At 39.3% G+C, this 14,877-nt stretch overlaps 1 protein-coding gene across 1 annotated transcript in view; it reads left to right on the top strand.

Moving 5' to 3' along the window:
- Positions 1-14,877, top strand: part of EYS (eyes shut homolog) — a 1,642,163-nt gene that overhangs the window by 1,527,405 nt on the left and 99,881 nt on the right. The window contains exon 35 of the mRNA XM_029223300.1: positions 11,097-11,279. Coding sequence (XP_029079133.1) covers positions 11,097-11,279 — 183 coding nt within the window. The remainder of the gene's footprint in view (positions 1-11,096; positions 11,280-14,877) is intronic.

Raw genomic sequence — 14,877 nt, 5'->3', positions numbered from 1 at the left:
TTTTAATTTCTCCATCAAATCTGAATGAGATCCTTGCTGGGTAGAGTAATCTTGGTTGTAGTTTTTTTTTCCCCTTTCATCACTTTAAATATGTCCTGCCACTCCCTTCTGGCTTGCAGAACTTCTACTGAAAAATCAGCTGTCAACCTTATTGGGATTCCCTTGTATGTTATTTGTTTCTTTTCCCTTACTGTTTTTGATATTTTTTGTTTGCATTTAATTTTTCATAGCTTGATTAATATGTGTCTTGTGTTTCTCCTTGGATTTATCCTGTATGGGACACTGTGCTTCCTGGACTTGATTGACAATTTCCTTTCCCATGTTAGGGAAGTTTTCAACAATAATCCCATCAAATATTTTCTGAGACCCTTTCATTTTCTCTCCTTTATCTGGGATCCCTATAATTCGATTGTTGGTGCATTTAATGTTGCCCCAGAGGTCTCTGAGACACTATTTTTTCTTCCATTTCACTTATCCTTTCTTCTACCTCAGTTATTCTGCTATTGATTCCTTCTAGAGAATTTTTATTTTCATTTTTTGTGCTGTTCATCATTGTTTGTTTGCTCTTTAGTTTTTCTAGGTCCTTGTTAAACATTTCTTGTATTTTCTCCATTCTATTTCCAAGATTTGGGATCCTGTTTACTGTCGTTACTCTGAATTCTTTTTCAGGTAGACTGCCTATTTCCTCTTCATTTGTTTGGTCTGGTGGTTTTTTACCTTACTCCTTCATCTGCTGCATATTTCTCTGTTTTCTCATTTTGTTTAACATATTGTGTTCAGGACCTCCTTTTTCTGCAGGCTGCACGTTCAATGCTCATGTTATTTTTCATGTCTGCCCCCAGTGGGTGTGGTTTGTTCAGTGGGTTGTGTAGGCTTCCTGGTGGAGGGGACTGGTGCCTGTGTTCTGGTGGGTGAGGCTGGATCTTTTCCTTCCAGTGGGCAGGGCCACATCCAGTGGTGTGTTTTTGGGTGCCTGTGGACTTAGTGTGACTTTAGGCAGCCTCTCTGCTTATGGGTGGGTTGTGTTCATGTCTTGCTAGTTGTTTGGCTTGGTGCATCCAGCACTGGAGCTTTCTGGTCATTGAGTGGAGCTGTGTCTTAGCGTTGAGACAGAGATCTCTGGGAGAGCTCTTGCCAATTGATATTACAAAGGTCCATGAGGTTTCTGTTGGTCCAGTGTCCTGGACTCGACCCTCCCACCTCAGAGGCTCAGGCCCTGATACCCAGCTGGAGCACCAAAACACTGCCAGCCACACAGCTCAGAAAAAAAGGAAGAAAGAAAGAAAAAAGAATGAACAGACAGAACCCTAGGACAAATGGTAAAAGCAAACCTATACAGACAAAATCACACAAAGAAACATACAAATACACAGTCACAAAAAGAGAAAAGGGAGAAAAAAATATACATATATATAAAAAAGTAAGAGAGCAATCAACCCAATAAACAAATCCAACAATGAAAATAATCACTAAATACTAAACTAAGATAAACATAAAACCAGAAACAGATTAGACAAAGAAAGCAAACCCCAAGTCTACAGTTGTTCCCAAAGTCCACCACCTGAATTTTGGGAATATTTGTTGTCTATTCAGGTATTCTTCAGATGCAGGGTTTATCAAGTTGATTGTGGGATTTAATCTGCTGCTCCTGAGGCTGCATGGAGAAATTTCCCTTTCTCTTCTTTGTTCGCACAGCTCCTGGGCTTCAGCTTTGGTTTTGGCCCTGCCTCTACATGTAGGCCACCCTCAGTTGTCTGTTACCCACCCATAGAGGAGGGGGTTAAAGCAACAGCTGATTAGGGCTCTCTTACTCACTCAGGCCAGGGAGAGGGAGAGATACGGTAGTCATAATTGGAATGCGGGGTGAGCCTGCAGCAGCAGAGGCCAGCATAATGTTGTAACAGCCTGAGGCTGATCATGTGTTCTCCTGGGGAAGTTGTCCCTGGATCACGGGACCGTGGCAGTGGCGGGCTGCACAGGCTCCTGGAGGGGTGTGGATAGTGACCTGTGCTTGCACACAGGATTCTTGGTGGCTACAGCAGCAGCAGCATTAGCATTTCATGCCCATCTCTGTGGTCCAATATGATAGCCGAGGCTCACACTCATCTCTGGAGCTCATTTAGGTGGAGCTCTGAATCCCCTCTCCTCGCGCACCCCAAAACAATTGTCTCTTGCCTCTCTGACAGGTCCAGACCTTTTCCCAGACTCCCTCCTGACTAGCTGTGGTGCACTAACCCCCTTCAGACTGTGTTCATGCAGCCAACACCAGTCCTCTCCCTGGGATCTGATATCCAAAGCCCGAGCCTCAGCTCCCAGCCCCCACCTGCCACGAGCCCCCACCTGCCCCGGCGGGTGAGCAGACAAGCCTCTCAGGCTGGTGAGTGCTGGTCACTGATTCTCTGTGCGGGAATCTCTCCACTTTTCTCTCTGCACCCCTGTTGCTGCACTCTCCTCCATGGCTCTGAAGCTTCCCCCGTGCCACCCACAGTCTCCACCAGTGAAAGGGCTTCCTAGTGTGTGGAAACTTTTCCTCCTTCACAGCTCCCTCCCACTGGTGCAGGTCCTGTCCCTATTCTTTTGTCTCTGCTTTTTCTTTTTTCTTCTTCCCTACCCAGATACGTAAGGAGTTTCTTTCCTTTTGGGAAGTCTGAGGTCTTCTGCCAGCATTCAGTAGGTGTTCTGTTGGAGTTGTTCCACATGTAGATGTATTTTTGATGTATTTATGAGGAGGAAGGTGATCTCCACATCTTTCTGCCATTTTGATTAGTTTCTTTTGTTACTTTGGAGTATAGAAAAGCACATTTATAGATCCATGGTTTAAAAAATAAGAGATTAAAAAGCTAAAACAATTTTTTTTTTCCACTGAACTTGACTGATGACTCATTCCAACATTGATGTTTCTTAATTTCTTAACTAAATGTCCACTGGCATAAAGAAACTCATGTGTTAGGGAGGAGAAAAGTGTTCAAAACACATAAGTTCTGGAATATTCCATGTGTGTAATGTCTGGGAAATTTGATTTATCACAAAGATTATTGAACCCAGAATAAATTTACAGTTTATGTAATGTGAGTTATACAGATGCATGAAAATGTTATTCTCAAAGTTATGCCATAAACTGTAATGCAGATATTACAATGTGAATCCCTATGTTTCAGGGATTATTTTTCTTGCTTTTTTAAATTAAAGTGTAGTTGATTCATAATGTTTTTAGTTTTAAGTGTACAGAATAGTGATTCAGTTTCAGGGATTTTTTTAATCCCAGATTATATTCTGTTATAGCTTATTACAAGATATTAAGTATAATTCTCTGTGCTATATAGTAAGTCCTTGTTGCCTATCTATTTTATGTATATTACTTTGTATCTATTAATCCCATATTCCTAATTTGTCCATCCAACCCTCTCCCCTTTGGTAGCCATAAGTTTGTTTTCTATGTCTGTGAGTCTGTTTCTGTCTTGTACACAGACTGGTTTGTATTATGTTTTAGATTCCACATATACGTGATACCATATAGTATTTGTCCTTCTCTGTCTGACTTATTTCACTAAGTGTAATATTGTCTAAGTCGATGCATGTTGCTGCAAATGGCAATATTTCATTCTTTTTTATGGTTGAGTAATACTCCATTATATATATATATATTACACACCATATCTCTTTATCCACTCATCTGTCAGTGGACATTTAGGTTGCTCCCATGTCATTGTTATTGTAAATAGTGCTGCTATGAACATAGGAGTGTATTTATCTTTTCAAATTAGAGTTTTCTCTGGATATATGCCCAGGAGTAGGACTGCTGGATCATACGGTATCTCTATTTTTACTTTGTTAAGGAAACTTCATACTGTTTTCCATGGTGGCTACACCAATATGCATTCCCACCAACAGTGTAGGAGGATTCCCTTTTCTCCACACCCTCTCCAGCATTTATTATTTTTTGATGATAGCCATTCTAACTGGTGTGAGGTGATACTTCACTGTGGTTTTGATTTGCATTTCTGTAATAATTAGTGATGCTGAGCATATTTTCATGTGCCTTTTGGCCATTTGTATATCTTCTTTGGAGAAAAGTCTGTTTATGTCTTCTGCCCATTTTTCAATTGGGTTGTTTGTTTTTTTATTATTGAGTTATATGGGCTGTTTGTATATTTTGGAAATTAAGCCCTTTTCAGTACGTCATTTGCAAATATTTTCTCCCAGTCCATAGATTATCTTTTTGTTTTGTTTATGGTTTCCTTTGTTGTGCAAAAGCTTATAAGTTTAATTACATCCCATTTGTTTGTTTTTGTTTCTATTGCCTTGGGAGACTCACCTAAGAAAACATTCTTATGATTTATGTCAGAGAATGTTTTGACTATGTTCTCTTCTAGGAGTTTTATGGTGTCACGCCTTATATTTAAGTCTTTTAGCCACTTTGAGATTATTTTTGTGTATGGTGTGAAGGCATGTTTTAACTTCATTGATTTACATGCAGCTGTCCAGCTTTCCCAATACCACTTGCTGAAGAGACTGGCTTTTCTCCATTGTATATTCTTGCCTCCTTTGTCAAAGGTTAGTTGACCATAGGGGTGTGGGTTTATTTCTCGGCTTTCTGTTCTGTTCCATTGATCCATATGTCTGTTTTTGTGCTTATTCCATGCTGTTTTGATTACTGTAGCTTTGTAGTATTGTCTGAAGTCTGAAAGGGTTATGCCTCCAGCTTTGTTCTTTTTCTTCAGGATTGTTTTGACAATTCTGGGTCTTCTATGTTTCCATATAAATTTTAGGATTATTTACTCTAGTTCCATAAAAAATGTCATGGGTAATTTGAAAGTTGTCACATTAAATCTGTATATTGCTTTGGGCACTATGGCCGTTTTAACAATATTAATTCTTCCAATCCAGGAGTATGAGATATCTTTCCATTTCTTTGAATCATCTTCAATTTCCTTTATCAACATTTAATAGTTCTCAGCATATAGGTATTTCACCTCCTTGGTCAGGTTTATTCCTAAGTACTTTTTAATGCAATTTTAAACGGGATTTTTTTTTTTTGCTTTCCCTTTCTGATATTTCATTTTTAGTTTAAAGAAATTCAACAGATTTCTGCATGTTAATCTTGTATCCTGCTACCTTGCTAAATTTGTTTATCAGTTCTAACAGTTTTTTGTGTGGAGTCTTTAGGGTTTTCTATATATGTTGTCATGTCATCTGCATATAATGACAATTTTACCTCTTCCCTTCCAATTTGGATAATTTTTATTTCTTTTCCTTATCTGATTGCTGTGGCTAGGGCTCTCAATACTATGTTGAATAGAAGTGGTGAGAGTGGGCATCCTAGTCTTGTTCCAGATTTTAGCAGGAAAGCTTTCAGCTTTTCACCATTGAATGTTATGTTGGCTGTGGGTTTGTCATAAATGGTCTTTATTATGTTGAGATATAGCCCCTCTATACCAACTTTGAGAGTTTTTATCATGAATAGATGTTGAATTTTATCAAATGCTTTTTATGCATCTATTGAGATAATCATATGGGTGTTATCCCTTATTTTGTTAATGTGATGTATCACATTGACTGATTTGTGAATAGTGAACCATTTTTATATCCCTGGGATAAATTCCACTTAATAATAGTGTACGATTCTTTTTATGTATTTTTGGATTCCATTTGCTAATGTTTTGTTGATGGTTTTTGCATTTATTCATCAGATATTGACCTGTATTTTTCTTTTTCTGTAGTTTCTTTGTCTAGTTTTGGTATCAGGGTGATGGTGACTCATTGAATAAATTTAGAAGTGTTCCCGCCTCTTCAGTCTTTGGGAATCAGCTTTCCTTTTAGAACTGCTTTTGGTACATCCCATAGATTTTGTAAAGTTGTGTTTTCATTTTCGTTTGTTTCCTTTTCTAATTTCTTCTTTGATTTCATCATTGACCCATTGTTTTTTCATGTTGTTTAGTCTCCATGTGTTTGGTTTTTTCCCATTTTTCTTCCTGTAGTTGATTTTTAGTTTCATATCACTGTGATCAGAAAAGATGCTTGATATAATTTCTATCCTCTTAAATTTATCGAGGCTCATTTTGTGACTTAGTATGTGGTCTATCCTAGAGAATGTTCCATGCACACTTGAAAATAATGTGTATTCTACTTTTTTTGAATGTAGTGTCCTGTAGACATCAATTAAGTCTAACTGATCTATTGGGTCATATAGAACCTCTGTTGCCTTATTGATTTTCTGTCTGGATGATTTGTCCATTGATGTCAATGGGGTGTTAAAATCTCCTACTATTATTGTATTATTGTCAGTTTCTCCCTCTGCATCTGTTAGTATTTGCTTTAAATATTTAGGTGCTCCAACATTGGGTGTGTATATGTTAATGTGTGTAATATCCCCTTTCTGTATTGATCTTTTTATCATTATATAATGTCCTTCTTTGTCTTTCTTTATGTCCTGTTTTAAAGTTTATGTTAATAGATATGAATATTGCTACCCCCACTTTCCTGTTGCTTCCATTTGCATGCAATACCTTTTTCTATCCCTTCACTTTCAGTCTGTATGTGTCCTTTGCCTTGAAGTGAGTCTCTTGAATGCAGCATATTGCAGGTTCTCTTTTTTTTTTTTATCCTATAAGCCACCCTATGTCTTTTGATCAGAGCATTTAATCCATTGACAGTTAAAGTAATTATTGATAGGTATGTACTTACTGCTGTTTTAATTTTTGGTTTCCAGTTGTTTTTGTAGCTCTTTGTTCATTTTTCTTTTTGCTTTTCCTTTTGTGATTTGATGGTTTTCTTTTGTAGTATGTTGAGTCCCTTTCTTTTTGGCTTTTGTGAATCTATTGTATGTTTTTGATTTGTGGTTACCATGGAGTTCATGTATGTTGACCCATAATATGTCTACTTGCTTTAAACTGACAATCATTCAAGTTCAAATATATTCTAAAAGGTCTACCTTTTCTACTCCCCTCCCCCACACTTTGTGATTTTGATGTCCTATTTTACATCTTCATATTCTCTTACATCCTCTTTTACTGCTTATTATCATTATACTTGCTTTTATAATTCTTTTATTGTTTTTAGTGTATGTACTATCTTATTTAATTGATCTTCAGTACTGATTATATATTTGCCTTTCCTCTGTGATTTTTTTCCTTTCCTATAGATTCTTGCTTTTTTTCTACTTAAAGAAGATCCTTCATTATTTCTTTTAAGGTAGGTTTAGTATTGCTGAATTCTTTTAGTTTTTGCTTGTCTGAGAAATTCTTTATCTCTCCTTTTATTCTAAATGATAATCTTGCTGGGTAGAGTATCCTAGGTTGCAGATTTTCCCTTTCAGGACTTGAAATATATCATGACACTCCCTTCTGGCCTGCAAAGTTTCTGCAGAGAAATCAGTTGAAAACTTATGTGGATTCCCTTGTATCTGACCCTTTGTTTTTCTCTTGCTGCCATAAGAATCCTCTCTTTATCTTTAACATTTGCCATTTTAATTATGATGCCTTACTGTAGGTCTGTTTGGGTTCATCTTTTTTGGGACGCTTGGCTCTTTCTGTATCTGGATATCTGTTTCCTTCCTTAGGTTTGGGAAGTTTTCAGCCTTAATTTCTTCAACTACATTTTTGATCTTCTCTCTCTCTTCTCCTTCTGGAACTCATACCATGCATAAAATGGTTTGCTTTATATTTTCCCATAGACCTTATGTTGGTTTCATTTCTTATTGCTTTTTCTGTCTGCTCTTCTGATTGGGTGGTTTCCATTATTTTATCTTCCAGGTCACTTATTCGTTCTTCTGTCTCATTTAATTGGCTATTTATTACTTCTAGACTGCTTTCTTTTACTTTTTCTTTTTCTTTTTTTGAAGTATAGTTGATTTACAATGTTGAGTTAGTTGCATGTGTACAGCAAAGTAATTCGGTTATATAGAGAGAGATAGATATATAGATATATCAATATATCCTTTTTTATATTCTTTCCATTATAGGTTATTACAAGATGTTGAATATAGTTCCCTGTGAAGATTGCTTTTTATCTCTGAAACTGAATAATCTATTTTTGATTGATTCATCTGTATAACTTTTATTTCCTTGTTACAGTTATCTGTGTTTATATCAATGATCTTTCTTAACTTAGTTAGCATTTTTATTCCCACCTCTTTGAAATCTGGGTCTGTTGAACCAGTAAAGTCTGTTTCATTATATGTTCTTTGGGGGTGGGGGTGTCTCTTCCTCTTTTAATTGGGAGTAGTTCCTCTGCCTTTTTATTTTATTTAACTTCTTCTGTCTCTATGAATTTGGGAGAAACAGTTATCTATTGTGGTCTTGAAGGGGTGTTTTTGTGTGGGAGCATCATTGTACAGACTGTGTGTTTCTAATAGTTTTGGTGGTAGGGCTGGTTTTGGTATGGAAACCAACTATATCTTTCCTCGGTGTGTGCTGGCTGTTATCTCCTTGATAGGGGGCGTGGTTTGTGTTGGGGGATTTAAAGCTTGTGTAGGATGTGAGGCAGGGCTTCTTCTCTGCTCTGTGGCTGTTACCATTCTATCAGTGTCAGGGTCTTTTCCCCAGCTCTTGGGGTGGAAGCCCTGAGGGTCAGGTTCAATAAGGCTTCATTACCCTTAAGTGTGTGATTGCTGAAGCAAGTGAGGTCCATGCAGTCACAGCGAACATATGTGCCTCCCATGCAGGTGTCTGCAGTTCCACTCAAAAACAGGGAAAGCCCTGTTGTGTTCATCCCAGATCTAGTACAATGCTGTGGCCTGGGGGTCAGGGTGTTATTGCTGCAGGAGTTGAAGTGGCTGTGCTGCCACCTGAGATCTGGGCTGCCTTGTGGCTGACTTCTCCCAGGACCTGTCTGCCCCAGATCCAGTGCTAAGCTGCCATGTGGAGTGAGCGGAGCTGGGTGCTCTTGCTGGGAGACAAACCACTGAGCACGTGGACAAGGGCCACCACTGCCCCCCCAGTACAAGCTGAACTCATTGTTAGACTTCCCAATGTCCTCAAAGTCCTCCTTATCATTCTTGACCAAAGGTTTCTCCTCCAGTTCCCCCTGTCTAATCCAGCCTTCACATTTCATCACTACAGTGGTATTTCTAAAAGGCAACTTTGATATCTGCTTAACTACTCAAAAATTATGAGGAAAATATCAAACCCTTCATAATTTGACCCCTGTCTTAACTATGTCATTTCATTTGCTTCCACTTTCCTTCTTATACTTCATTCTAAAACTTGCAAACTCCATGGGTTCCCTGAGTATGACATGCTTTTTGGCCTCCCTATTGTAGTATAAGTTGTTCTTTCCACCTGAAATGATCTTTGCTTGTCACCTGTAGGTGAACTGCTGTCATCAGCCAAGATTCAGTCTAGTTCAGTTGAGTAATTTAACTGACCACACACTAGCTCCTTGAGGGTAAGGATTGTGCTTTATTATCCTTGTGTCACCAATATCTAGCTCAGGGTCAGATAGTGAACTACATATGTATTTGATGATCTAAGCTAAATGTACAAAAACTTTTAGTAGACTCAGTTGTAAATTATTAACAGGAAGAAACGTTATAAAAGAAAGACATTCCTATTTTTAGTATTTAATTGAATTCTATTTTAACTGTTTTTAATGCCAACACTCAAACACCATCAATATTTTTATTTTGCTTCAATCCCAGTTAATTTTATTTAATTTCCTTCAACCATCCTACTTACAGAACCACTGAAATCCCTGATGGGAAGTCTTATTATCTCTGAAACACAAACCACCAATTACTTCATTAGATTATATATATATATAAAAGGTGGTATGTCTCAAAATCCTAATTCAGATTCTGGTGAGTTTTGAGAAAATGTTTACTTATCCTAGGACACACATCCCAAGGAATAAACTGATAAGATTTTAATAAAATATCAAAATGAAGTATTCAGCTGATTCCATACAAATCCCTACTTGAATAGTTATGTGAAACAAGCAGAAATAAAAGCCTCTGATAAATAGAATTCTTTTTCCCAGGATAGCAGAATTATTTGCTATATAAACAATTATAACCAGACATAACAACTCTTTTGTTTTAAGTGTTAAGTACCAGAGTGAGGATATTTCTTAAAGTTTGTAAAAATTCTAGTTTTACAACTTCGTGAGAGCCACCACCTCTTGAGAAGGGAGCATTATAAAGTAATCAAGACAAGCTTTCTTCCCTCTATTGAGCTGTCTTGAACGAATAAAGATAGATTCTAGGAACATCCTTTAATCTGGGGATACCATTCACAGTAGTCAGGAAGGGGGTCAAAATCCCCCTTCCTGTTCCCTGTTCCCCTTGGAGGGAGGAAATAAAAGCCAGTTGGGACTATTTATGAAGGAAACAGAACAATGAAAGAGAAAATGTGGATACAAGATTAGAGGCAGGATGAAAAGAGAAGCTAGCTGGCTGATAGCGCCCCTCAACTAAATCTTATTTGTCTGCACTGGCCCTTGTACTTCTGGGTTTTACCATTTCCTGTTTCTACTAAATCTCCCTACAGTTTCAGGCCTATTGAAACCCACGCTTTCACTATCTAACACGTGTCTGAACAAAGTAAGGAAGAGTATTTCTTTTAGACAACGATTTCACTTCAAGGAAATTTCAGGTCATTCACAATATGGTGATGGAAACATCCATTTCCTTCCCATCTCTTGGCCTTCCTACCCCTGACCTTTGGCTCTTAGAAAAGTAAAGAGTTAGAGAAGCTCAGTTTGTTCCAAGCTGTGAGTCCCTCTCTAAGTCATATCTTGCATTTGGATGCCAAATTATTGTTACAAAGCACCTAGGCAAATACTTTGACTGCCTATGATCTTTTCTATTTCTAAAATTAATCTCCAAAATGTAGAATTTTGCTTTTTAAGTAAATTCTTCATGTCGAAAGGATATGTGAGTTAAAGGATTATACACACAATCTCAAAACACTACCCTTCCTTTGTTCTGGATTTGAATTCCCTATTGAGTCTCTGAGTTGCTCAATGCTGAAGGGCACATATGTATAATTAATGTGACAGTAAACAGACTATGTGGCGCAATGCAGCAGCAAAACACAACCCTCCTCTTACAAGTCCATGAACAGGCTTGTTTTAACTGTTTGCTTTGGGCTTTTCCACAGCTGTTCACATCACCCAGCCCAGGCTCAGTGGGATGGATGCCTTTGGATATACCTCGTTCCTGGCTTATTCACGGGTCCCAGACATCAGCTATGATTACGAGTTCCACTTGAAGTTTCAGCTGGCAAACAACCACTCAGCAGTGCAAGACAACTTGTTATTTTTCACTGGACAGAAGGGCCATGGTAAGATTACCTGAACCCTCTAGGGCTTGCTTAGGTTTTTTGAACAATACTTGAGAGATTCCTCAGGGACTATGGCTGTGGGTGAGGCAGGTGCTTGCCTGGATCAGCCTCCTCCTTTCTGCTCCTCAAGCATGTGCCTTGTCCAAGGTGTGCATCAGCCCTTGACCCCCAAGCCCTGTTCACATCAGGCCACCTCTTATAATCAGGGAATTGTAACTCCTGCCAGCAAACGTGAAGAAAGAGAAGCGGGCGAGTCACATGAGAAGTGAGCTTATCGACTGGTCCTGTCCTCTGTTTCTTTGCATTTCCACAGAGGAGAGAAGGGAAATTCTCAGAAGAAACACATTTTACCATGTGTCATGAAATGGGAATGGTTGCCCTCAAAGAAAACCATCCCAAATTAAAGGAGCAAGAATTTAAGAAAGTACTAGTCTGTAATCATGTACTCCAGTGCCCTTCAATTGGTGGGAAAGCAATTTATAAGCTAAATTTGTGTGTTAAGTAGAAACCAGTTATGCACACGTGGGATCAAGGAAAAGCATGTATGTTTTACTCCCAAGTCAACAACTAACTAGTTAAGCAATTAATCACCTATCTTCTCTGAGCTGGGGGTCCTCCACTGTGAAATCAAAATGTTACACCAGAAGATGACCTTTCTCATCATAAATTCTACAGTGCTAGGGCAGCTAAAGAATTCTGTCCTTTTCAATTCGCCCAATGCCTGTTTCTGTATTAACACGTGTCTGAAAGAAGCCCACACCCGAAGGGAAGGGTGGTGTGCAGCCTCGCCCCACCTCTGGGAGTACGAGGGCTGCTTTATCCCATGAGAACTCTCCTGCCTCTGAGCCCCATATGTGCTCTCCCTCCACACCCTTGGCGGGAGATGCCTGTCAGAGTGGTGAAGAGAGCAGGCTCTGGGCCTAAAAGGTAAGTTTGGATCTGGTCTCCACCACTTACAAACTACACATCAAATTACTTAGTGTCCCTGTGCCTCAGTCTCCTCTCTGTTCAAATGAGTATAATGATGGTGATTCCCCATCAGAGCTGGGAGGACGAACATGGTTAAGACATGGACTCAGTAGCAGGGAGCACGGGACTTGTAACATCATTGCTTGTGTTGCTGCAGGAGGCCTTCTCCAGCCACCTCCACAAAAGCAGGTCTCACCTCACCCCAACCAAGTTATTCTCTACCTTAGCCTCTTGGTTACTTCCTTCAAAGCCCTTACCTCAATTTACAATTCATTTATCTATTTTGTAGATAGTTATCTATTATCATTTATCTATTTTGTTTCCTGTCTGCCTCTACTACGAGAATGGGATGTCTAGGTAGACAGAGACCAAGCCATCCTGTTACCGAACCAAACTCAGGTGTGCTCACCTGAGCACAGTAAAGCCAATCTACCGACACTGGGTGTGGTGAAGGAAAGTGCAGCGTTTATTGCAGGTGCCAAGCAAGGGGTCCAGGGCAGCTCATGCTTAAAAGGCACAAACTTCCTGAAGGCTTCGAGGGAAAGGTTTTAAAAGACAGGATAAGGGAGTGGGGGTGTGGGGTGTGTGATCAGCTTGTGGACCTTCTTCTGATTGGCTTGTGGTGAGGTAACTGGGAGTCAACATCATCCACCTTCTGATTCCACCTGGGGTCTTCGTGCTTGTGGGCAGCATGCAGTTAACTTCTTCCACCTGGTGAGGGTTTCAGTACCTGCAAAACAGCTCAAAGGACATGGCTCAGAATAGTATCTACAGCCCTGGAGGAGGAACTAAAGGTCCTTGACTTTGTTTAATGGCTAAACTATTATTACTTCGTCTTGCTTAACAGTTTTCCTTTCTTTCCACATTTCTCATTTCTCTGATTAAATTTATTCTTTAAGTAAAGTTTTTCTACGGACAAAAGGCTGGCAGAGGACATGGTGGGGTGGCGGGGCTCTGCCCTGGGATGGCCCCACAGGGTCCTGCTTGATTACAATCCTTCCTGAACTTTATACACCCACACTTAGCACACTGCCCGATACATAATCAGCACTGAATAAAATACCCACAATAAGCACAGACAATTGTATGTCATATAAGTCAGCAACTCAGTTACACAAAGGTTCTTAGAGTGGCCAGTCTCAGGGACTTGCAGTTCAGATGCCGTCTTCTCCGTAATGATTTCCCCATGGTTACTCTCTCCTTCCTCTGAGGGTTGCTGAGCTGCCCTGCACTTTGGGCATGGAGCCCTCATGACAGGCCTTGGTGGGCTACATTTCTCTCCTCATTCAGAGAAATGGTGTCCCGGTTATCACTGTATCACCCACAAAGCCTCCCTCAGGGGGCTGTAATAAACATCTGTTGAATGACTGCCAGAAGGCAGGGAGGAAAGAAGGAAAAGAAGAAGGAATTCCTACCCTTAACTCTTTACTCTGCATACAATTATATCCTTCCCATTAGCAAAAAAAATACAAACTGTCAAATGAAAAATTCAAATGAGCATCACAAAGCTTGAGTCTGAGTCCTAAACGATTCACAGAGGAAGAACCCAAGCAAAAGATAAACATTTGGCCCATGAAAATGCTGCCACCAAATGCCTCTTCAATACTCTTCAGCTACAGATTCCTTCAAAATTCTCCAAACCAAAAAAGGTAAAAGCATTGTCTTGGTCGCAGCACTTCTAAGGTATGAAATTTTACATGTTACACTTTCTGGTCTTCTCACATCTCTTTTGTGAGTAGGGAGATGAATGCTAATGCAGCACTTGCATCTGTAGGTTTACAGCATGGCTAAATAAAGGCTGGATAACTAGTAGATTAATTGTGGAGCTCTATCTGCCAATCAGTGAAAATGAAAACTCTGAAACATACAATTCCACATTGTACCACCAGAGAGAGCAAGAACACCAGCTAAGAAATGCAAGTCAGGCCAAAGAGCTTCTCAAGGGGGGATTTCTCCAGGTAGAACATCTTCACACCTGTATCGGAATCACACGATGGTGCTTGTTAAAATATTAATTCACAGGCCCTCTTGAATTAAAATAATAGACTTTTATCAAGAACGTTAGGTGCTTTTCATGCAACTAATATTATAGAGCAACCATACAAAACCCCTAAGGACCAGCTAAATTAGACCATATGTGGGGACAGACTAAGATATGCAGTTATTGCTCATAATATCATAGGCCGGGAAGATTTTTCAATTTATGTAGCATAAAGTTATTGGTTAAATAAACACATATTCCTTTAAAATATATTATTATGATCAACATTAACCACACAATTTGCAATTTTCTGTTCTATATAAGAAACTAGGACCCAAGTTAGTGCTTCTAACAGTGGTATCTCCACATATAGGTATTATTGTATAGTAACATAAATCTCTGACCTGTGCTTTGGTTGTTACTAAAACCACATTTCACATGCTGCCTTTGTCTTTCTCAGGTTAAAAGATGCACAAAGCCACAGAGTTCGTATGATAACTTGAACTATAAGCCAACCTCTAATTTGGGACATGAAAAGGCAAGGGAACTTCTTCATTCCCCAACACGGGTGATGTTCTTCCTCGAGTCCCCAGAGCCAGACTCTGATTTTGCCAGACTTCATGCACATTGAACTCTGGACAAATTACC

The sequence above is a fragment of the Monodon monoceros genome, unplaced genomic scaffold (assembly GCF_005190385.1).
Source record: "Monodon monoceros isolate NGI ecotype Baffin Bay Population unplaced genomic scaffold, NGI_Narwhal_1 Super_Scaffold_15, whole genome shotgun sequence".
NCBI lineage: Eukaryota > Metazoa > Chordata > Mammalia > Artiodactyla > Monodontidae > Monodon > Monodon monoceros.
This window is presented reverse-complemented; position numbering and strand designations above follow the sequence as displayed.